The following is a 23,847-nucleotide window of genomic DNA, read 5'->3' on the forward strand; positions in this document are numbered from 1 at the left end:
GAATACTGTATTGTATATATTTATTCCTGTGGAAACTAGAGAATGACCAACAATTAACCTTGCTATTAATCTGTTGACTGAGATCCTAATTATGAACTATTTAACATATTAAAGTAATTTCACTGAATTTGCCAATGTGTTGCCTGTTTTTGGTCTGCTATTTATTAATATTATTTGCAACTTATAAAGTAGTGATAGACAAATTAGTTGGTAATGTTAACAGGGAAAGATGATAATATACCATCCTCAAATAGTGGTCATGTTTACCTGCTATTCATAAAGATTTTGTAATTTGGAAGCTTAACATTTTAAAGCCAGTTAAGTATATGTAGTTTTTGTAAGATAGAGTTGCTGTACACATTAAATTTCATAATACTAAATTTATTCTGTATTTATTATGAAATATATTTAAGCTAGTATTTAATACATATCTTGATATATTAGGTATACAATCAAATCAAAATTAAAAATATAATGTTGATATATCTGGCAATATAATTTTTATTCATTCACTTAAAAAGTTACTTTAAAAAGAGCTGTGTTGGCCTAACAGGGTGGTCTGGCCAAAAGTCTTTAAGCCAGGAGATGAGCCTATATAGAACAGTTCATTTATTCACTCACTCACTCATGTAGTCATTCATTCCACAAATATTTGCTTTGGCACTGTTTTAAGCACTAGAGATACAGCAATAAACAAAATAAGCATGAATTTCTACATTCATGAAGCTTACTTTTACTGGGAATATTCAGGCAATAAACATACAATAAATAAATGAGATATGGTGGTAACTGCTGAGGATAAGTTTAAACCAGAATGAAAGAGTAAAAAATGGGGAATGGGATTGTATTCTGTATTTATTTCCAGCTTTATTGAGTGTAATTGAAAAATAAAATGGTAAAATATTGGAATTCTACAGTGATTTAATATATGTATACAATGTGAAAGGATTCTCTACCATTGAGTTAACATATCTACTATCTCACATATTCACCTTCTTTTTTGTGAGAATATTTACATTTTACTGTCTTAGCAAATTTCAGTTATATGATATAATGTCATCAAATACAGTCACCTTGTTATACATTAGATCTCAGACCTTATTCATTTTATAACTAAAAGTTTGTACCCTTTTACTAACCTATCCTTTTTCTCCCTACCTCCTAGCCCTTGGCAACCACTCTTTGTTTCTATGAGTTCAACATTTTTATTTTATTTTTTTTAGATTCCACATATAAATTATACCATGCAGTATTTTTCTTTCTCTAGCTAACTTATTTCACTTAGCATACTGCCCTGTAGGTTCATCCATGTTGACACGTATGATAGATTTCCTTATTTTTTAAGGCTGAGTAGTATCCCATTGTATATAATACCATATTTTCTTCATTCGTTCATTCATGAATGCTTAGTTTCCATACTTTGGCTATTGTGCATATTATTGCTTTAAACACGGTAGCACAATTATCTCTATGAAATGATGATTTTATTTCCTTTGCACATACCCAAATATGGGATTTCTGGATCATACAGTAGTTCTATTTTTAATTTCTTGAAGAAACTCTATACAGCATTTTCTCACTTATATGGGTATTACATTCTAGAACTCCCTGTGAAGTAGGAACCTTACATTCATTCTACACTGTTAAACCTACATAACTTTAATAACATACATATACAGTACCGCAAAATCCCGCGATATAGTGAAAAATCCATGATAGATAATTAAATATAATATTTAAAAAATTCCTGTGATACAGTGAGGCCACGATAAGTGAACCATGATATAGAGAGGGACTACTGTACTCTTTCACAGTGGCTTTTCCAGTTTACATTCCTACCAACAGTGTATAAGGGTTTCCTTTTTTTCACATTTTCATCAAACTTGTTATCTTTTGACTTTTTGATAATAGCCATCTAACATATCTCATTGTGGTTTTGATTTGAGTTTCCCTAATGATTAGTGATGTTGAACACTATTTAATGCACCTGTTAGCCATTTATGTCTTTGGAAAATGTTTATTAGGTTTTTTGCCCATTTTTAAAATTGGGTTGTTTGTATGCAAGGGTCGTTGTTGTCTTGTTTTGCTATTGAGTTGGTTGGGTTCCCTGTATATTTTGGATATTAACTGCTTATTAGATATGTGATTTGCAAATATTTTCTCCCAAATCTATAGGATGCCTTTTAATTTTGTGAATTCTTTGTTTTGCTGAGCAGAAGCCTTTAAGTTTGAAGTAGTTCCATTTATTTTTGCTTTTGTTTCCTGTACTTTTGATGTCAAATCCAAAAAAATCATTGCAAGACCCATGCCAAGACTCTTACTGTCTATGTTTTATTCTAGGTTTACAGTTTAAGGTCTTATATTCAACTGTAATCCATTTTGAGTTGATTTTTGTGCATAGTGTAACATAGGGATCCAGATTCATTCTTTTGCAAGTTGCTATCTAGTTTTCCCCATATCATTAATTGAAGAGACTGACCATTCCCCATTGTATATTCTTGGTTGCTTTGTCAAAATTTAATTGGCCATATAGGCATGGGTTTATTTCTGAGATCTATATTCTGTTTTATTGATATATATACCTGTTTTTCTGTTAATATCATACTGTTTTGATTTCTATGTATTTGTAATACAGTTTTTTAAAGTATATTTTATTGATTATATTGTTACAATAGTTCCAATTTTTTCCCCTTTGCTCCCCTCCACCCAGCACCATCCCTCCTCCAGCAATCCCCCCCCCAAGTTCATGCCCATGGGTCATACGTACAAGCTCTCCAACTTCATCCTTTCATATATTCTTCTTCATTTTAAATAAATAAGTGATTAATTAATTATTTTAACAATAAAAAATAACAATCCCTTCCTCTCAGACTTCAGACCCTTTGTAATCTTATAAAGGACAATGGGCGAAGGTCTCGAGCTCCTCTAGCTGCTTCAAGCTGGACATGGTCGTCGTCCTACCTACCCTTGGGTCCAGACATCCCTAATAGGAGTGGGGGTGTGGAGGGGAGGGTAGCCTTCCCACATGGGGAAGGATCGTACAGACTCCAGGTCAGTTGGCTGTCCCCTGACGACGGTGTGCTTGGTTTAACAGGCTGGCATCCTTGTTGTAATACAGTTTTAAAGCAAGGAGTGTGATGACTGTAGCTTTGTCCTTCTTTGTCAAATTGCTTTGGCTATTTGGGGTCTTCTGAGGTTCCATACAAATTTTAGAGATTTTTTTCTATTTCTGTGAAAAATGCCATTGTAATATTGATAAGAATTGCATTGAATCTATAAATCACTGTGGATAGTATGGAAATTTTAACAATATTAATTGTTTCATTCCTTGAACTTGAAGGTGATTAGGGAGTAAGATATAAAAATATATAAGAGATGTTTTATCAGTACAAAGTCTATTGGGTGGAGCATGCCTGAAGTTTCCTAGGGATAACAAGATGTTCAGTGTGGCAAGAGGTCCAGTGTGGCATAAGCATAGGAAGGGTGAGGAGGGGAAGCAGAAGATGAAATTAGAAATGTGAACAGATAAATGATGGGTAGACCCCCTGTGTAAGAGTAGGATCATATTATGAGGAGCCTGATTGACCAATGGGAAAACATCAGCTTTATGACTAGAGCAGTGATTGTGACCCATCTCACTAATATTTAAGCATGCCATTCTGGATACCATGTCAAAAGTAGATTGTATGTTGGTGGGGAAAATGTGGGTAGAGACAGGGACAGGAGATTATTAGAAGTATTACAGTAATCTATGCTAGCATTGATGGAGTTCAGTCAAGATATTAGTGAGGGAGGTAGTAAGAAGTGATCATGATTGGATAAAAAAGACATGGGGCATATATATGTAGTAGAATACTACTCAGGCACTAGAAAAGATGAAATACTGCCATTTGTGACAACATGTATGTTTTTCACAGTATCATGGTAAGTGAAATAAGTGAGACAGAAAAAGTAAAAAACCGTATGATTTCACTCATATGTGAGATATAATACTGAAAGCCACTAATGAACAAACAAAAACAAACAAAAGCTCAGAGACATAGACAACAGAAGGAAGGGGGTGGCGGATACTAAAGGGCAAAGGGTATCAAATATATGGTGAAAGAAGATTTGACTTTGGGTGGTGGGCACAGAAATGCTATACACAGATGATGTATTATAGAATTGTACACTTGAAACCTATATAATTTTATTAACCAATTCACTCCAATAAATGCAATTTAAAAAGAAGTGATCAGATTCTATATACAATTTGAAGATAGTGAGTGCAGAATTTGCTTATGTGATTTATGTGAGGTACAGAGATGCCTGGATGATTCCAACAGTTTTGGGCTTCAAAGTGATTGCATGACTAAGCAAACTAAACTTTAACTATTAATATAAAAAGTTATAGTGATAGATAATTTTTAAATGCTGTTCAGGGTTTCCCGTATGCTTTCAATGGAGCACTTATAAAAAGTGCATTTAAACATTTATATTAATTTTATTTATTTATTTTTACTAGTTCTTGCCAGTAGCCTCAGTCCATATCGTGAAGGAAGATTTGTAGAGAGACGACTGCGGTCCTCATCAGAAGGAACTGCGGGAAGTAGCAGGATGATTTTGAAACCAAAAGATGGAAATGGAGAAGAAGTTAATAGTCTAAGAAAGCAAAGAGCAGGTTCATCGTCTTCAAAAATGAACAGCATGGTAAGTCAATACATATGCCTGCACATGATAAAATAATTCTATCTATATCTGGTATGTTCTTGCATGGAAAATGGAAACAGACTGAAAAACAGAGTCTTTATATTTGAAAGGAAAATTGATCTCCATACTTGATGTCACCAGTCAGAGATGCTAAGTTTTCACCGAAGACCCTTATGAAAGGAGCACACCATGATAGCTGCCATTAATTCCTGTCTTCCCTGCTTCAATAGAAAGTTCAGTGTTTTCCATTCTATAGCAAAACCCTTGGATACACAAGCTAAGAAAAATGCTGAACATGAGGAGTCCCTCTAACACCATCATGGCACACCACCCCATAGCCATTGTAAAATATGTTGTTTTATAAACCATACTTCTGCCAGTACCACCCTTAGATCCATTAGTGGACCCCCAGCTGTCATTTTACAGTCACTCCGACACACAAAGTGAGGAGCCTGAGGGTCATGGCAAAATCCAGCTTTCACACATTCTAGGTATCCGAGATTCCAGGTTCATGGTCCAAAATGTGGAAGCCAGCCAATGAGGGTGTGGGTGGCATGTGTATGAGGGATGGGTCTGGTCTTGCACTTGTGGACTGCATGTCTTAGGGGCATGTGCATGAAGCTTCCTCATAATTTTAGATGGGAAGAGATGGCCAATGGACTACAGCCCAAGGGGTCCAGGAGGCTTTAGGTCTCAAATATTGGGGTGGGCTTGCCTTTTGGAGAATTCCAAAGTCTAATTTAATTCACTTTCTCACAAATGTGTTCTCTTTCACCAGTGTCTTTGATCCCTAATATTTTACAATTTTTTTTTCAAATGATCTACCTACCTACATATCTATTTATGTTTATATTTGAAAAATGTACAAAAGTACATAGTTAATGATATCTCTAGGTATTTTTGATTATTGTTTCATATGAAAACATTAGCTTATGTAGTTCAGACAATCATGCTATGAAGAAGCCTTAAGTTACTGAGGCACTACTGAGTGCTAGCAAAATCTTTGTACTTGAAGTCAAGCTTGGCCAGATTTTAACCTTGAGCAATTCAGAATCTACAAAACAACAAATAATAATGGCTTCCCTGTTTCTATTATACTAAAAAATGATTGTGTGTATTTATATGTGTATATATAGAAATATATTTCATCTTCTTTGTTCTTTTTTGCTCTGAAAATGTTATTGTGGCAATTGATATTTTTTGTCTTAAGTTTAAGAACATGCTCAGAAATATTTCCAATTGATGCAGCATTAAATGTTGTGGCTAATGAATTATTATGAAACATTCCTCTTCACAGAATTTTTATTATTCCTTCATAGAGTTGTATTTATATTAATAATTGTACACTATTATAGTTGCCCAAAGTTGGGTCTTTTATGTATTCTTTATATCTCATTTTTATACTACATTTAAATAATTTCCCTTATAATGTCAAAGAATTGCTTTTCCTCTAAAATATGCTTTCAAAATTTAAATGTGAAAACACAAAAATGTAATTTTGTTCTTTTATTTGAGCCTTTTTATTAATTTTCAGAATGTGTCACTGCAGTGATGTAAATATTTCACTAGATGGCAGGACTACATCATTGCCATGGTGAGGGAAAGGCTATAAACAGAGATTTTCAACCTTTTTCATGTCATGGCACAAACAAATATTCTGTGGCACACTAAAAATATATATATATATATATATTTTTTTGCCAATCTGACAAAATATAGAGATAATATTGATTCAGCCACAACGACAGCTGTTGTATTGGCGGAAGTCATTTTTTATTTGACAACCTAAGAAAAAGAGGTCAGTATTCCTGACTAAAAATAGTCAGGTATAATGTATTTTAAAATATTTTGTGGCAATTGGTTGAAAACCATTGCAATAAAGATTAGGACAGAAACTTGATTAAAATATTGTGCATTTTTACTGGATTTACAGGTAAAACTTGTTGAATAAATACTGAACTTTAAGTTTTACATGAAACCTATGAAAATTAATTTATGACTTTACTGTTTTCCTTTGGAATTTGCAACTAATAACTCATTATTAAATAATTTACAGTTTAATAGTTAATTAAAATGCATAAAATATATTTTAATTCATAGTAATCTAAGTAAGAAATGCTAGTTTTCTTTATGTACTTTTAGCTATATATAAAATAAATGACATACATTTAGAAAAGTATAGCTTTTTGTGTGAAAAGTTACACATATTTTTTTTTGTATTCTTTAGCAAACTAATTTAAATGGTGGAAGAGGGCAAAGTGGGGGACAACTGTAATAGAGTAGCAATAAAAAAATCTTAAAAAATAAAAATAATAAAAATTAAAAAATATATAATCATTCAATAATAAAACAACAACAACAAAAAGAATATGCACACAGTTCAATTATTCTTTTCTTTTAGACCAATAACAATAGTAACATGTATTTTTAAGGCTAATTTGAACCAAGGGACTATTTGTAATGCTTTTCATGTATTATCACATTCATTCCTCACAAAACTATGAACCAAGTGTTACTGATATTGATCACAGTTTGCCCAAAAACATTGATAGTAAGTGACAGAGATAAGATATATATATGGACCCTACCTGTCTAACTTTAAACCACACATACAGTGGGGAGACCCTACCTGTCTAACTTTAAACCACACATACACTGGGGAGATATAATAGATTTAAATAAATTTTTCATTTTTCCTGCATTATTATGTGTCATGAAGTTAGCACATTTAAGGCAATCTATACTTGCTCTAAGTGTAGACTGAGACCATCCATAACGGATACAAAAAAGAAAAAAAAAGTACTTATTCTGAACTTAAAATTTGGTAGAGTTTCTTGATATGTTCATTAATGGTATCAATGTCTTTATTGAGGGATAGCTCACTCAAAAATGAACTTCATCACAAATGAAGATACTCATAGTTAGAAAGAACCAGAGTAAGTCTATACCTTGTGTCTGGAAGGTATAGACTCAGATGAGCCTGGTTGGCACTGATGACTATCATATTCTCAAATAATTTATTTATCTCAGTTATTTTCACTAACTGAGGTTTCCTTCGTGTCTTCTCCCTCCCTTCTGTTCACAGTCATTTAATGGTCACAGACTTTATGTCTCACATTGCACTGGTCACTGGTTTAACCCTTTGAGTGTCAACTTCTCTGTGAGCAACACTGACAAATTTTCCCAAAAGTGCCAGCGTCCCTCCCAGCGACGCTTTTTTCCGATAGCTATAAATGTAAATAACAATGGAATAATTCGTATTTTATGTTTTGTTCTCTTTTTTTGTACCTCAGGTTATATATTGATATAACTTTTTCTCATGTTGATCCAAATTTTGAATTTTTACGCTTGTTCAAATACTGACATATTAATTGTTATAATTTTTACTTACATTTTAAACGTTCCTTTTAATTTCATTTATCTTTGCAATAATCGTCGAAACTCTATGTAGTGTGTATGATAAGGAAGCTTTTGCTAATGGGCATTTTCATTGCTTCATGGTATCGTGTTAGCATTTTGTTTATACACTGTTTTTCACTGTTGATATCTATTGATATATTTCTCTAGTGTGGATGCTGTTTGTGTTCATTTTTTTGTATGTTATGAAGTTTTCTTTTTTTCCAAAAATTTATGCAATATTTGGCATACTTCTTGCTTGTTATTCATGTTGCTATGTGTTTTCTCAAATTATAGTCATAGATTTTATATTATGCCATATATTATACTTCAAAAGCCATATTGAAGGAAAGAATACTTTTCTAAAATAATTGTTATAATAAAATAATTTGAATGCAATAACTTTTTTGATAAATTGCATCAAAGAACACTGCTTATAAAAGAAGAGTGTATTTACTATATGTCATGAAATTTTCAGCAAATTAATATGAAGAATAATTTTTATAGACATTTTTCATAAACTCTATTTCTCTGCAAAATAGCCTGGCATTTCTCACATGAATTTTAGCGATTACGCATGGCGCTCACCGGATTAAAAAGTTGAAGACATCTGTGAAATTGAAGGATTCATTCCTTACCCCAAGTTTTATATTTTGGCATGTACTCTCTTCCTAACTGAAAGGTCTTGAGATGTATATCTAAAAAGTACTTGATTCAATTTCTGGGAATCCGACTATATTTGGAAGTATTTTTTATTACATTAAAAAGCTGATTTGTAAAGTTGTATTATCTTTAAATGACTCAGCAAATGCATCCACAAAGTTTGCCTGAACTATTTGTGCTAAGCAATTCTATCAGCGTTCATTTATGACTAGTTTTACTTTGACACAATGTAATTTCTCTCATTTGCAGCCTGGCATCCTGCTGCTTTTGGGTAGAAACTGTGAATAGCATAGTGAAAACATAAGCTGTATGACTTTTCATTAGAAAGATAAATTGGATTTATATTTAATCAAATGTTATTACTTGCAGATTATTAACATCTCAGGTCATATTTTAATTATTTGGTATGTCAAAATCCAGAATTTAGCTATTACTAATAATAGTTAAATAATCGAAGACTAATTAAGCCTTTTGTTAAATAGCCAAGTGCTTTGCTATGCATTCACTTTTCTTCTGCAGCCTACTATTTTCTCCTTTAGTAAGTTAACCTTTATCCATTTACCCATTCATCAGTAAATCCACACTTTCCTTCAATAAATATAAATAGAGAGCCTAATCTGAGGATGAAAAGATGAGAGAGACTAAAGAGAAAGCCCTTTAGGAATCTAGGGTGTTCCTTATTGGGAGACATTAACATGATCTTGTCAATAGAACAGATTTAACCATTGTGACCATCTTAAAATTCAGAATGGGTGGGGCTTGGTTTGGATTGTGACTTTGATATCAAATGTTAAAAAGATTGAGAAAGGGCACATGAACTTCTTTATCTCTAATTTATATAGTGTCTATTTTACACTCTCAATTGGCACTTGAATATATGTGAAAATTCTTGTGTCTTTTGCTAATTTCTATCACTGAGGCCCACCTGCTAATAAGCAGGGACTCTGAGAAGCAGCGAGACTGTAAAAAAGAAAGTACAGAATTAAGTTTCTTTCTTTAGAAAAAATGATTATATTTTTTCATTATCATCTAATTTTCCTACCCCCTTACCCTGCCCCCCACAACACACACAATCACCGCACTATTTTCCATGTTCATGAATTCTTTTTCCTTTTGGCTCAAATCCTCTACTCCCTACACTACCCCTGCCCCCCCTAGTGTTAAGTTTCGAAAAATCAGTTTCAAATTACCCCACCTCTTCCATCTACCAGGCAATGGAACTCTCCTGGCCCTGTTGGGTATATGCACCTTCACAGCTACATTTTGTGGCATGGAAGTTGTTTATGCTCAAAATTAGAACAAAAGAATGAGGAATAAAAATCTGAAGAAATTTATCTTCTTAATCCTGAAATCCTCAATGAGACATTCAAATATGAAAAATTGTTAATGTCTTTTTAAGGGTTAAAGTAATAATCTCAGCTTTTGGTTTAACTCATTGTCAGTTGAATTAAAGCAAATATCATTGCTTACTACAAGGACATCTAATGAGAAAAAGTTCCTAAATTTTTAAAAATAATTTATTTATTTATTTGTTTATTTATTTATTTTTAGAGAGAGGGGAAAGGAGAAAGAGAGGGAGAGAAACATCAATGTGTGGTTGCCTCTCACTCGCACCCCCAACTGGGGACCTGACATGCAACCTAGTCATGTGCCCTACTGGGAATCAAACCAGCGACACTTGGCTCACAGGCCAACGCTCAATCCACTGAGCCACAGCAGCCAGGAGTTCCTTAATATTTTTAAGGAACTAGTCACACAAACCATTGTCTTCAATCCTTATATACTTTAAGAAATAAAATCATAAGCATCACTCATTCAATATGAAATTACATTCGTATTTTAGATTAATAGCCCCAATCCTTAATGCCTTTATTGACTTTTCTAGTTACTAATGATCCTTTCCTATCAAAGTCATTCTTAGTTATATGATGTATATGCCAACCACTGCTTAGTTATTTGAATGTGTCTAATTTTACCTGTTAGACTTTAATCTTTTAAATGGAAAAAATTTTGTATGTATTAGAATTTCTTATAGCAGTTAATGTAGTTCCTGGTACACAAAAGATCTGGGTGATTTAAAGGTAAAATTGTTGATTAGGTTTTGATGTATGCTTTTAGTACAGTCTTTGTGTGTGGTGCGCTTATGCACATTTTTCACAATTTATATATGTACAGATGTTTTTATGAAGAATTTTTTGATAAAGCTTAGAGTTTTGATGCTAAGTTCTTGATCATGAAGGCCATACCAATCATCACATTATTCCAATAGAAACATAATTTATTTTAGAATAACCAGCCTTATGGAATGGTTTATAAGATCATAACAGTACAATAGTTATGGACTTCCCATACAAAGAAGACAAGAAATAGTCAATTATTTGTGATATTGGAAAAACCATTTAAAAAATACAAGTTCTTGGTCAAGGATATCTAAGGTGATATTTTAAAACTCCTGTGAATATTTTATCTAGTCCAACTCTCTTCATGTCTTATAAACTTGAAGATTCATAATTACTTTTACAGAAGCAGAATTGGATAAAATATACCATTTATTTTTTCACTTTTAGCTTTTGGGGTGTCATTTTTATTTAGCAGCCATCACAGTATGTTTGTCCCACAAAATTATGAATACCTTATTTATGGAGCTAACTCACTTCATTTTAAATGACCTTAAGATTAGTTTGAGTAAATAAAGTTGCAGTATCACAATTATTACCTATCTCTTCATATAGTTCACATGAGAATGTGCATAGGACCTAATCTTTTCCTCCATGATTACATTCTTAAAACTGAAAATGCATCTTAGCTCCTTAAGGAGATATAACAAAATATCACAGACTGGGTAGCTTATAAATAACAGAAATTTATTTCTCACAGTTCCTGGGACTGGAATTGCAATATTGAGGTGCCATTCCTGGTTCATAACCAGCACCTTCTCTTTGTATCTTACATGATGGATGGGGCTAGGGATCTCTCTGGAATCTCTTATACAGGTACTAGTTCCATTCCTGAGGTCTCCACCCTCATGACCTAAGTATCTTCCAAAGACCCTACCTCCTAATACCGTCATATATGGATACATATGAACTTTGGGGGACAGACATTTAGACCATAGCAATAAGCAATCATGTTATAGCAATAGCAATATTGAACAATAAATATTGAAACCTTCATTAAGAAAATTACATATTTTTATTTATTATTAAGGAAATAAGAAGGACAGTTGTAGAAAAAAATTAAAGATTTTTTTCTCTAACCATACTACATTGAGCATACCTGTTAGATAAACAGTTCATATTCATCTAAGATTAATAAATTGGATAATTAAGGTTGCTTACCTTTTGTCTTGATGTTAGAGTACAAAAATGACAATTTTAATTTAAACTGGATCAAATTATCTCACTTTTCTGTAAGACCAAAACTGTTAGGTAACCCTGTGGACTTGCACAGCTTTCATAGCAGGAGAGAAAATATTTATTGATTCAGGAGTCATGAAAAATCTCTGACCATTCGAACAGCTGCACAAGCTGTTGACCTTGAGTAAAATAATTGCCTTTTCTGACAGAATAGTCATTAGATGTTAAGTTTCTACATTATTGAAGTTAGACAATGAAGCAAAATTTATTCTTAGACTCTGTTATTCTAAAATTTAAATACAACATAATAAATTAATTTTAATAATTAAATAATAATTTTTTTTGACTTCCAAGTCAAGAAATATAGTAGTAGAAATATATTTAATATTAAGCATTATTGTTTATAGAAAATATAACTATTTTAACATATTAACATTATTTTGAAATAATTTTAAAATCGAGACAGACATTTATAATTATATCACAAGCCATCATATTTGCAATGTCAGTATAAAAAGATGTGACTTAGACATGAATCATGCATATCCATTTCACACTTTTCCAACACAATGATGTTTTTAATTTAGTCATTTCTAAATTAGAGTAGCTGTCATTTTATCACTTCTATAATTTAATTCAGTGATCATTTCACTCTAGTATTTATTTTTTAACTTCAAATTAATTTATTTTTAATTCAATTTTTACTGTATTTTTTTTCTATTACCATTTAGTCTCCTTAGACCCCCCTCCTCCCAGCAATCACCACACTGTTGTCCGTTTGCTCAGAAATGCCTCCTTTGTTTACTTCCTCTACTGTGCTTAGCTCGTTACATCCAACCTGAAACAGCCTAAGTGCTGATATTTTTTAGTGCCTTCTCTTAGGCTTTTATCGTATACATTTGTTATTCCTTACAAAATATCAGCTAGTTGTTTTTCAACATTGCCCAATAATTAGTGTTTGTGTCAATGAGAAACACAAATAATTTTTTGTTTAGAGAGACTCACATGAAGAAGAGCTTTTATCAGGTGTCAAGAGGCACAGTTGAGGTAGAGAGAGATCTGGAGCACCTTCCCAGCAACCAGGTCCTTCCAGCGTTTGATGGGCCCTTGCCCAGATTGCTGGATGAGGTTTTGATTGTTGGACATGAACAACCACCTCCTTTACACAGAAGGAGCCACCTCAGTAAAAAACATCTCTTGTTTACTTTTTCAACCATATTCATCATGCTGTACATTACTTACCCAGAACTTACTTATTTTATAACTGGATGTTTTTACCTTTTGACCATATAAAACCTCTCTGTTTTATACTCAGATATGTATCACTCATGGATATTTTTCAATGAGCCCTAGCCCATAAATCTCTACATTCCCGGTTTAGTTTTCATAAGTAATCCTAGAAAATTATACACATTCTATTAAAAGCTTTCCATATATAAACTCCCCTACTAGTGAAAAAAAATTAGTTTGTTAGTTTGTGTTTGTTTGCTACGAGGTCTGTCATTAGTATGTTTACAAGGAGATTACACTAAGTCACCTGCCTTTTCATTTTCTAGGAGGCATACTCCATTTCCCCCTGCAACAGGGAAAATGGATCACAGACCAGTTGCTTAATCCAGGCACTACATGTAAATATTAAACACTCCCCTCAGGCTATCTATCTTGTTCTTGCCACTCACTCCAAAAACATTCCTGTTATTACCAATTAGACCTTCATTTCCTCTGATCTTAAAGATATGTGTCCTGCATTCTTCAGAGCACTTTTTTCTACTTGTCTTCTGGATTTCAACCCCTCACCTCCTTTAAAACAGTACTTCATCAATATGCTTCCTCTGTTTTTATTCCCAGTTTTTTCTCCATCTCTTCATTACTATCAACACTACCAAGTATTCTATCATTGAGGAAAACAAATAATTTCTTTTTTCTACATCCTGTCTGCTCCTAATTATCTCTATCTCATTTTTCTATATACCTGCAACGCAAAAAGTTCTGAAAGAATAGCCTTCTCTTGCCATATTTTTTTTTTTTCTAATTGGTCACAAACTCCCCAGCGTCATGAAGTTTGGTTCGTGTAATATACAGGATGTATCTCAACACCAACACTATTGATGTTTTATCCTGGATAGTTTTTTTGGGGGGGGAGGGGTGTCTCATGAATTGGATAGGGTGTTTAATAGCATTTCTGAGCCCTCCCCATGAAATGCCAGTAGAACCCCTGAGTTGTGACAACAAAAAATATCTCCAAATATCACCAAATATGCCCTGATCAGCAAAAATCGCCCCCAGTTGAGAACTACTCTAAAAGCATCAGTGTCTTCACCAATTTTCAGATTATTTGTGTTTCTCTTTACCTTTCTTGACCTCCCTTCAGCTTCCAACACCGTTGAAGACTTTATTTGTATACTTCAACGATTCTTCTTTTTGCAGAGCTAACTCTCCTCTGGTTCTTTTCTTATTCCAGACTCCTTGGCAGGTTTCTCCTTCACACTCACACTTTAAACGCAGCTATTACTTGGCATTTGGTCCATGATCCTTTTGCCTTTTATTTATTTTTATCTGTCCTGTGAGAAAATGTCACACATAGGTAAAGTAATATGCAGATTCCAAATGAATAGACAAGAACTCTATTTTATCAGAAATATGACAAAACCCATAGGCATTGGGAAACACAATATATTGGATTTATGGAAGTAGAATGAGGGTGTATGAGGATGTTTGCATAAGGAGAGTAGCTGAAACTGAGGACTAAAAGTTTGGAGTGGATGTGGAAAAATAGGCAGTGAGCTGTCTTTTGCCCTAATGGCAAGTGACTTTTGTCCCCCATCTACATTACTATCTTATTTCTGTTTTAAAATGTACACATTTTTCAGCCTCCTTTTAAGATATGCCAATAATTCTAAATCTCCCTCTGTTTCTAAAGTCACACTGGCGAAGCAGCAATTGTATCACTTGAAATAGGCCATCCCTATTAGAGTCACAGTAAATAATAAATGTTACCTTCCCTATTATCACCCACCACTACAAGTTTTGTTTTGCTTTTTTTTCAAATTGACAGCAGCTTTAAGTTGAGCAAAGTACAGACAGTGACAAAAGTTGTGGGCATTGTGCAAGCAGTACGTATTTGACCTTCTAGAAAACTTGGTAACCACTAGAGAACCACACATGTAACAGAACCCATGGACTTTTTCAATTGAAACTGAACCCACGGGCTGTTCAGTTATGAGGGGCCTGATTGCCCACTGCCAGAAGCATAACTCTCAATACCAGAGTTTGGTGAAAAGAAAAGGAATTGTTTATTTAAAGGTTATACAGTTTTAGATTATTGGCAGATTTCTGCCATTAAGTCTTTTTTCTTTTTTTTTTAAACACCCGCAAACACATAGCTTTGCCTCCCCCTCCCAAATCAGGCTCATTTTAGAAAAGTCAGAGATACAGTTTCCCTACTTCCCAGACACAGTTCAGTTTTACCAGCAGCTCCCATCATTCGAGCCTGACTGGGGAGGTTTTGCCAGTGGTGCCATGCTTTCCAGCTCTTAATGCAGAACCACGTGGAGTTCCCAGCCTCCTTGTAAATCGCATGGATCTCTCCTCTCTGCAAACCATGTGGTTCTCCTTCCAAAATGCTTGCTGCCTTAATTTTAAATTCCTGATTGCATCCTGTGACGCAGTGGGCAGGGTGACTAATTGCAGTCACTTGTAGAACTTTACGTAGGCCCCGTATCTTTTTGTCACCATTCTATGGTTAAAGCCGCTTCCATCTCATTGGGGGCCCAGCTCTATAACACACATAGCCCACCTCTGTCCTTCTGTGTAGTCTCCACACCTACTATTTCTGTTTTGTCCCTCTCAAAGCTTCCTGTGGATTGTGCCTCAGGCTGGCTCTGGTGCAAGAGGAACTTATGGTGTGCAGTGTGTGTGTGTGCAAGGGGAGGAGGGAGTAGTAAACAGGATTTCAGGAGGCAGAGGGAATCTATAAAATACCATTACTTCCTAAAAATACAGAACAGTAATTTAATTAAAATGTAGTAAATTAATAACAAAATCTTATATTTTCATACTGTTTACACTTTATTTTGTTCCAAAATGCCTCTAGTGCCTTTTAATTTTAATATAAGAATACACATTTTTATTTTGTCTTTGTGACATCTGTCTGGAATAAAAGTGTATTGCTTAAACATCAAAGGCAAACTATTTCTAACACACAAACATGACCAAAATGGAAAAAATAAATAAAAGTAGGAATTCTTAGGGTAGGAAGATAGTGTCCACATAGGTGGAAGCTGAGCATACTTGCTCATGACCCGGGCACAGATTTTCTGACCAGTGACCTGAACAATCAATGGAATCATAGCGGAGGTGAGTTTTTGAAGCCAAGGAGTACAGAAGATGCTTTGCACTATCCAGTAGGAGATTTTATGAGTTGAAAGGGCAATGCATTGTGGGAGGTGTCTGAAGCAGAGGCGAGACCAGACCAAAAACACAGCTTAGTATAGCTCCCTCCCCTCCCAGATTGGGGGTGGAGGACAGTCCCGCACAGGGATCCCCCAACCGCAGCAGGGACTTGGGAGTCTGGGAGTCTCAGGCTGCACTCACACGGCGAGCAGCATGTCCATTGCTGCAGCACCAACCAGAAGAGATCCACAGAGAAATTCTGTCTCCTACAACTGTCAGAGGCACCGGCAGGCTGCTGCCAGCCCCGACCAAGAGAGACGTTTTGCTTTCTGGGGAAGTGGAGTATGCAGGGAATTGGGCGGTGACTCCCGCTGCAGTGTCGGTGCTACACAGAGACCTTTTAAACAGGGAGCAGAAGCCTGGCTGGACAGGGACCCTGCACCCACACACGCACAGCTGCCCTGCCAGAAAAGAAACCCGATTGAAAGCACAGTTTGTACCCACAGAATCCGGCTGGGCAGGAAGATTAGAAAGCTGCAGGGCGAGGGGACTGCAGAGCCCCGTCATTCACGGCTGGTGAGCGGAGGGCTGTGTGCAGAACACAGGTTCGCATGTGAGCCTCCTGTGAGAGCAGTGGGCTGGGAGGTAGATGGGCAAGAGCTGAGCACCTGAGATTCTTTGCAGCTAGGCAGGTCTCCTCATACTGTGGAGCACACAGCGCTAGGAAGAGGAAGGTGTGCTGTCCTGCCCCCCCCCCCCCCCACTCCCCGCCCCACCTCCAGGATTGCAAACTCAGCAGGACAGTAAGCCTAGGCGCAGGAATGCCCTGATGGGTGTATATCCTTAGGGGAAAGAAAGAGAATCTCCAAAAGAGCCCTTTAAAAACTTTCTATCAGACAAGACAAGTTACACTGGTTCCTCCTTGTACCGTATTCCACTGAAAATAGCAGAGCAGAGATTAGAAACTGGTTTCCAGGGCCCAGCCCAGCCTCGGTTCTCACAAGAGCTGCCATTAGCACCAAGCATGGAAGAGCTGGCCCTTTCACACAGGTTGGCCCCTCACAGGAAACCGACAGCTAATTCATCAGAAACTATACGTTATTAGAAATAAGCTGGGACAGACCAAGACTTACGGTACAGGGGTTGGGGGACACAGCCACCATCTTCCGTGAAAACTAAACAGCACCTCTCAGGAGAGAACCAGGGATCCCACCCTCCCCATCACACCAGGAGCCCCTCTAGAGGCAGATGGAGGGAGTACATGAGGTGCTGTCAGACATTAGATGAACCACCCCTGGGCCCTGTGCTGATAAAAAGCCAGCAGGGCAGAACAATGAGGAGCTGCCAAGCCTGAAGGACACAGGCAAAGACTATGGAACGCTTGTAGCCTCAAACAGGCCCAAAAGCTAGACTGGGACACGGTCGGACATTATGAGACATATCCCAAAGGGAAAAACAGGAGGCAAGCAATAGACTCCGCTGAGATGAATCCCACCTTGTTCTTTTTCATTATTGGCATTATTTTTCTTCTGCATAGCTTTTTGATTTTTTTCTTTCTTCAACTTTGTTCCTATTATTTCACTATTTTTAAAATTTTAGTTTTATTTCAAATCTCATATCCTACTTTTCCTTCTCTTACTTCATTTTGCCTACTTTCTTCTCTTTCTTATTTTCATTTTAAATTTTAGTGTTTTCCCTTCTATGTATTATTTTTATTCTTTACTCTTACTTTCACTTCCTTCCATCGTCTCAAAACAATTTTTCTTTCCATTAATCATCTTTCATTCTTATTCCCTTTTTAATAATATTCTTATACCCTCTCCACCCTTATTAATCTTTGGTCATTTGTCATTGGTATTGTGGTTGTTGCATTTCTTCAATTTTATTCCTAATGTCCACTACTTTTTTATTTCAAATCTCATATTTTACTGTTCACCTGTCCTGCTTCATTTTGCCTCCCCCCTGCTCCTTCTTATTTTCATTTTAAATTTTATTTTGTCTCTTTCTTAGCCTGGTTTCTAATCCATACACTTATTGTTTCTCCTCCCACTACCCTCTCAATATCATTTTTCTTTCCTTTAGGCATCTCATATTCTTTTTTTTTTCATTCCTTCTTTTCTTTCCTCAAAATATTCTTATTTTCTTTCCAACTTTATTAATCTTTGCTCATGTTTCATGAATATTGCTGTGGTGGATGTTTTTCTTTAACTTGGTTCCTTTTTTTTTCACTTAAAAATGTCAAACCTCATATTATACTCTTCCTTTTTCTTACTCCATTTTGTCCTATTTCCTCCCATTTGTATTTACATAGTAAATTTTATTTTCTCTCTTTCCCCACTTTTTATTATTTCTCATCCCTCTACCATCACAAAATCATTTTTTATTTCATTAGTCACCTCATATTTTTTTTCCTTTCTTATAATATTCTACTTTCACCTTTATTAATCTTTGCTCTTTTGTTGTTGATATTGCAGTTGTGGTTAGGAGGTATTTTTGCTGCTGTGGGTGTTGTTGATGGTTTTTTTTGTTTTGTTCTGGTAGCACCTGTAAAACAGCATACAAGACGTGGGTTTTTTTCTTTTCTTCTGGCAGTACCTGTAAAACAGCATACAAGACTTGGGTGTGTGACTCTCACTCAGTTAGCCAGAGGGGAAGACATATGAATGAATATGCCAACAACAACCAAAATCCAATTACAATAAGAGAGCCCGCATCAACTGCATAAAGGGCATCCATATAGCATGCAGCTCAGAAGATCAAGGAGACTGCACCACTGAGTTCCATAGAAGGCCATGTCACAAAGACAGTGAGTCAAAGCAGATCAATCTGGTATACAGAAACAAACAAAAAGAGTCACCTAAAATGGGGAGACAAAGAACAACCCCCAATCCAAAGGACCAAAGGAAAGGAGGAATCTTCAGAAGGAATGCTAAATGAAATTGAGGCAAGCAACCTATCAGATACAGAATTCAAAGTAATGCTTATAAGGATGCTCAAGAAACTCAGTGAGAACTATAAGGAACTTTTTGAGAGCTACAGGGAACTTAGTGAGAATTACGCAGCATAAAAAAGGACATAGATACTGTGAATAAGTACTGAAGAATACACTACCTGGAATGAAGACTACATTAGGAGGAATTAAAAGCAGGCTAGATGAAGCAGAAGATCAAATTAGCACGTTGGAAGACAAAGTAGGAAGAACACCCGGTCAGAGAAACAAAATGAAAAAAAGAGTTAAAATGAATGAAGATAGTTTAAGGGATCTGCAGGACAACATGAAAGGTAACAACATGCACATCATAGGGATACAAGAAATAGACAAAAAGGAGCAAAGAATAGAAAACCTGTTTGAAAGAAATAAAGACAGAAAACATCCCTAACTTGGTGAGAGAAGAAGTTATGCAATTTCAGGAAGTATGGAAGTCCCAATCAAGATGAACCCAAAGAGGCCCACTCCAAGATCCATTATAATTAAAATGGCCTCTTCAACTGGACTGGTACATGCAAAAAAATGAAACTAGATTATCAACTCATACCATATATGGGAATAAACTCAAAATGAGTAAAAGACTTAAATATAAGTTGTGATACCATAAAAGTCCTACCAGAAATCATGAGCAGTAAAATTTCAGATATCCCACATAGCAATATTTTGCTGCTATATCTCCTAGAGCAAGAGGAATAAAGGAAAAACGAATGGGACTACATCAAATTAAAAGGCTTCTGCATGGCTAAAGAAACCATCATCAAAATTAATTGGCAACTGACTGTAGGGGAGAACATATTTGCCAATGATACATTGGACAACTCTTTAATCTCCAAAATATATAAAGAACTCATATGACTCAACACCAGGAGGACAATTCAATTAAAAAATCAGCAAATGACCTGTATAGAAACTTCTCAAAAAAGGACATACAGATGGTCCATAGATGTATGAAAAAATGCTCAACATCACTAACCATCAGCAAGATGCAAATTAAAACCATAACTAGATACTACGTCACACCTATCAAATTGCCATCATTATTAAATCAATTAACAACAAAGGCTGGTGAGGATGTGGAGAAAAGGGAACCCTAATGAACTATTGGTGGGAATTGCAGACTGGTTCAGCCACTGTGGAAAACAGTATGGAATTTCTTCAAAAAACTAAAATTGGAACGGCCTTTTGACCCAGCTGTTGCACTGCTGGGAATATACCATAAGAATTCAGAAACACCAATTCCAAAGAATTTATGCACCCCTATGTTTGTAGCAGCACTATTTATAATAGCCAACTACTGGAAACAGTAGGTATTGCTTCTCACTGCTATGTCCTCATATGAATCCTTTACTTAAAAAAAAAATGGTAACCAAATTTACTTTGAGACTACACAGCACCAGCTGTGGTAACAATGTTGCTTTAAATTTACCAAATACATTTTATTTTTATTTTATAATTTTATATTTACAGAAAAATCAGAAGAATTATACCAGAAACTCATATATCCTCTACATAGATTCATCAATCATTAATTTTTACTACAAAATTTTTTTTTACCATGATACATACATATACATAATATTTATACTATCTTCTTGAAGTCTCTGGAGTGAGTTGTACACATCATGAACTTTTACTCCTAAATATTTTAGAATACATTTTCTAAGAACAAAGATATTCTCATACATCACAGTGTATCAAAACCAGGAAATTTGACCTTGACATAATACCTTATTTAATATAAATTCCTATTTAATGTTTACTTATTGTTTTGATTTTTTTCAAAAATATCAGAATCATATGTTATCTTTACATTCGTTTTTCTTAGTCTAGAATGGGTCCTCACCGTCCTTCATCTTACATGGTAATAAGATTCATGCCAGGTATTTTGTGGAATGTTCTTCAATTCATGTTTGGTATTTCACTATTGGATTCAGCATATGCAACATTTGAAAGGAAAAATATGTGTGTAATATTGTGTTTTTAGTGAATCACATTAGTAGGTACATAATATTAGTTTGTCTCATTAAGGTAGTTACTTTTTATCATTTAGTGAAGGTGGTGTTTACTAGGTCCACCACTAATGTTATTATTTTTCCTTGTTCATTAATAACTAATCTTTGAAGGGATAATTTGAAGCTGTGTAAATATCATATTTATCATCTTTTACCCAGGAGTTTTAGTATCCATTGATGATACCCCCTGAATTATTTATTTTCTGTGTTACTTGTACAATAGTGATTTTACAATATCATCCCTTCTATATTAATTAATTAGGATTCTACTATAGGAAAGTCTTTTCCTTTTTTTCTATTTAGGTAAGTATATATGCATATATATGCATATAGGCATATATGATTTATCAGAAGTAAATAATGAGTTCCTGTTTTATTCAATGGATTATAATTTATTGTCATCATTGATTTTGGTGCTCAAATTATTGCAGATTTGATTTGAGGGGGCCTCCTCAAAGTGCTCCCGAATCACTTTAAAGATGGGTGATGGGTGATATTGGAAGGCTGAGCGAAGCTACCTTTTAGCAAGTATATGGGTATGTGTCTGGTGGAGCTTCCATCTCTTGGTATTGGTAACATTTTAACACTTTTATTCTCTGCCTTGGTATTATAAATTTCATGGTATCTATCCATCCCCAATAGTTTCAAAGGAAACCAATTGGCCATGAGAGTTTTACTGTTAAACTCTCTATTACATATAATAAAAAAAGTACTGTATCTTTTTAATTTAAATATTTATTTATTTTTATAGATAGGGGAAGGGAGGGAGAAAGGGAGGAAAATATCGATGTGACAGGGACTTCAATCAGTTGCCTCTCGCACATGTCCCAACTGGGGACTGAACTCACAACTCAGGCATGTGCCCTGATCGGGAATCGAACCAGCAACCTTTCCCTTTGTGAATGATGCCCAACCAGCTAAGCCATACTGGTCAGGGCTGCACTGATGAGGTTGAGTTACCTTTTCCAATAAGATAAGTAAATAAATGTTGATTTTAAATTCATTCATATATGCTTCCATTGACTTATTTAATTCACATTTATGGTTAAGTACACTTAAGTACTAGATTTTGTTAAGCCCTAGAGATTCAGTAAAAATGTGAACAGGGTCTAGGCTACTAGGGCTCTGAGGTGCAGCAAACGCAGAGAGAAAAGTAAATAAATTTATGTATATTGCTTTTATGTTACTATTAGCAAGGTAGAGTAGTGACACAAAAGACAGAGATAAATTCTTGAGTATTACAAAAGGTTTTATGGTGTAGTTAATAGGAAAACCAATATAACTTAAAGCTGGTTCAAAGAGTACTTGAGGAACAGGTTATTTATAGGAATTTTAATAAAGAAATGTTAAAATAAGGTTATTAGTTTGATTATAAAACTGAATAATATCTTGTAGGTGAAGAAACTATAATATTTGAGTTTTCTTTTTCACAAAAACATTTGTACTTCTGTTGGATACAAACTTACAAGTTAACATGTAACTTCACAGAGTCTGAGCCTTTAATCAATTGCAGACAGCAAGATCAAAAGCAGGACAGTCCCCTTGTAAATTAAATAATCCCTCAGAATGACATTGACAAGGTGTGCAATCATTATCTTGGTCTTATTCCTAATATTTGGGTTTTTTCCTTAACATTGCTCTCTTTGATCCCAAATGTTTTTTAAATATTATTGTAATTTTAATATGTATATTGTTATATTACAAATATATTTATTATAAAGTTATAACATATTAAGATTATTATTGATCTCAGAAAAAGGGCTAATCCTGATTTTTATTATAGACTAATTATGTATATCTGTGTGACGCAAGATGTTAATGATTTGTGCCTTCCTGAACATGGAGTATTGAGTTACTATTATATTAAATGTCATTAAGAAATACAAGAATAGATCTTTTAAAAGCTTTATTACTTGCTTTCAATACTGAGGCTATGAAACTATGCCCACCTCTCCATTAGATGTCACTTGTAGTACCTATAATTTTGGTGAATTCCTTTCTTCTGAGGTCTCCAAAATTTGCTAAGGTTCCTTTTCTTCCAGTAAGTAACTATACTTATGAGTACAGTTCTTTCCACAAGATTCTGAGACTGCTTTTTTAGATCCTAATTTCTGGCTTACATATATATAAATCTCAAGAGTTGCTTTTCTTTTCAGTGGGCACATAATTTTAATTAAGTTTATCTCCCAACTAGACAGACAACATCACCACCAACACCAACAACAAAATCCCAATTAAATGAGATCCTATTGTGTCTCACCTAATAGAGGACAGGTATCTATCTTCAACATAATACATATTGTCAAATAATCATACTATTAAATTAGATACTTCACAAATGGGGAATTAC

General features: G+C 34.8%; 1 protein-coding gene across 2 annotated transcripts in view; it reads left to right on the forward strand.

Moving 5' to 3' along the window:
* CCSER1 (coiled-coil serine rich protein 1) overlaps positions 1-23,847 on the forward strand; it is a 733,000-nt gene that overhangs the window by 161,799 nt on the left and 547,354 nt on the right. For both annotated transcript variants that reach the window (XM_090267946.1, XM_090267945.1), the window contains exon 3: positions 4,505-4,689. In XM_090267946.1, the coding sequence (XP_090124072.1) occupies positions 4,505-4,689 (185 nt within the window). The remainder of the gene's footprint in view (positions 1-4,504; positions 4,690-23,847) is intronic.

The sequence above is a fragment of the Furipterus horrens genome, unplaced genomic scaffold (genome assembly GCF_987537825.1).
Source record: "Furipterus horrens unplaced genomic scaffold, mFurHor1.1.pri manual_scaffold_2, whole genome shotgun sequence".
Taxonomy (NCBI): Eukaryota; Metazoa; Chordata; class Mammalia; order Chiroptera; family Furipteridae; genus Furipterus; species Furipterus horrens.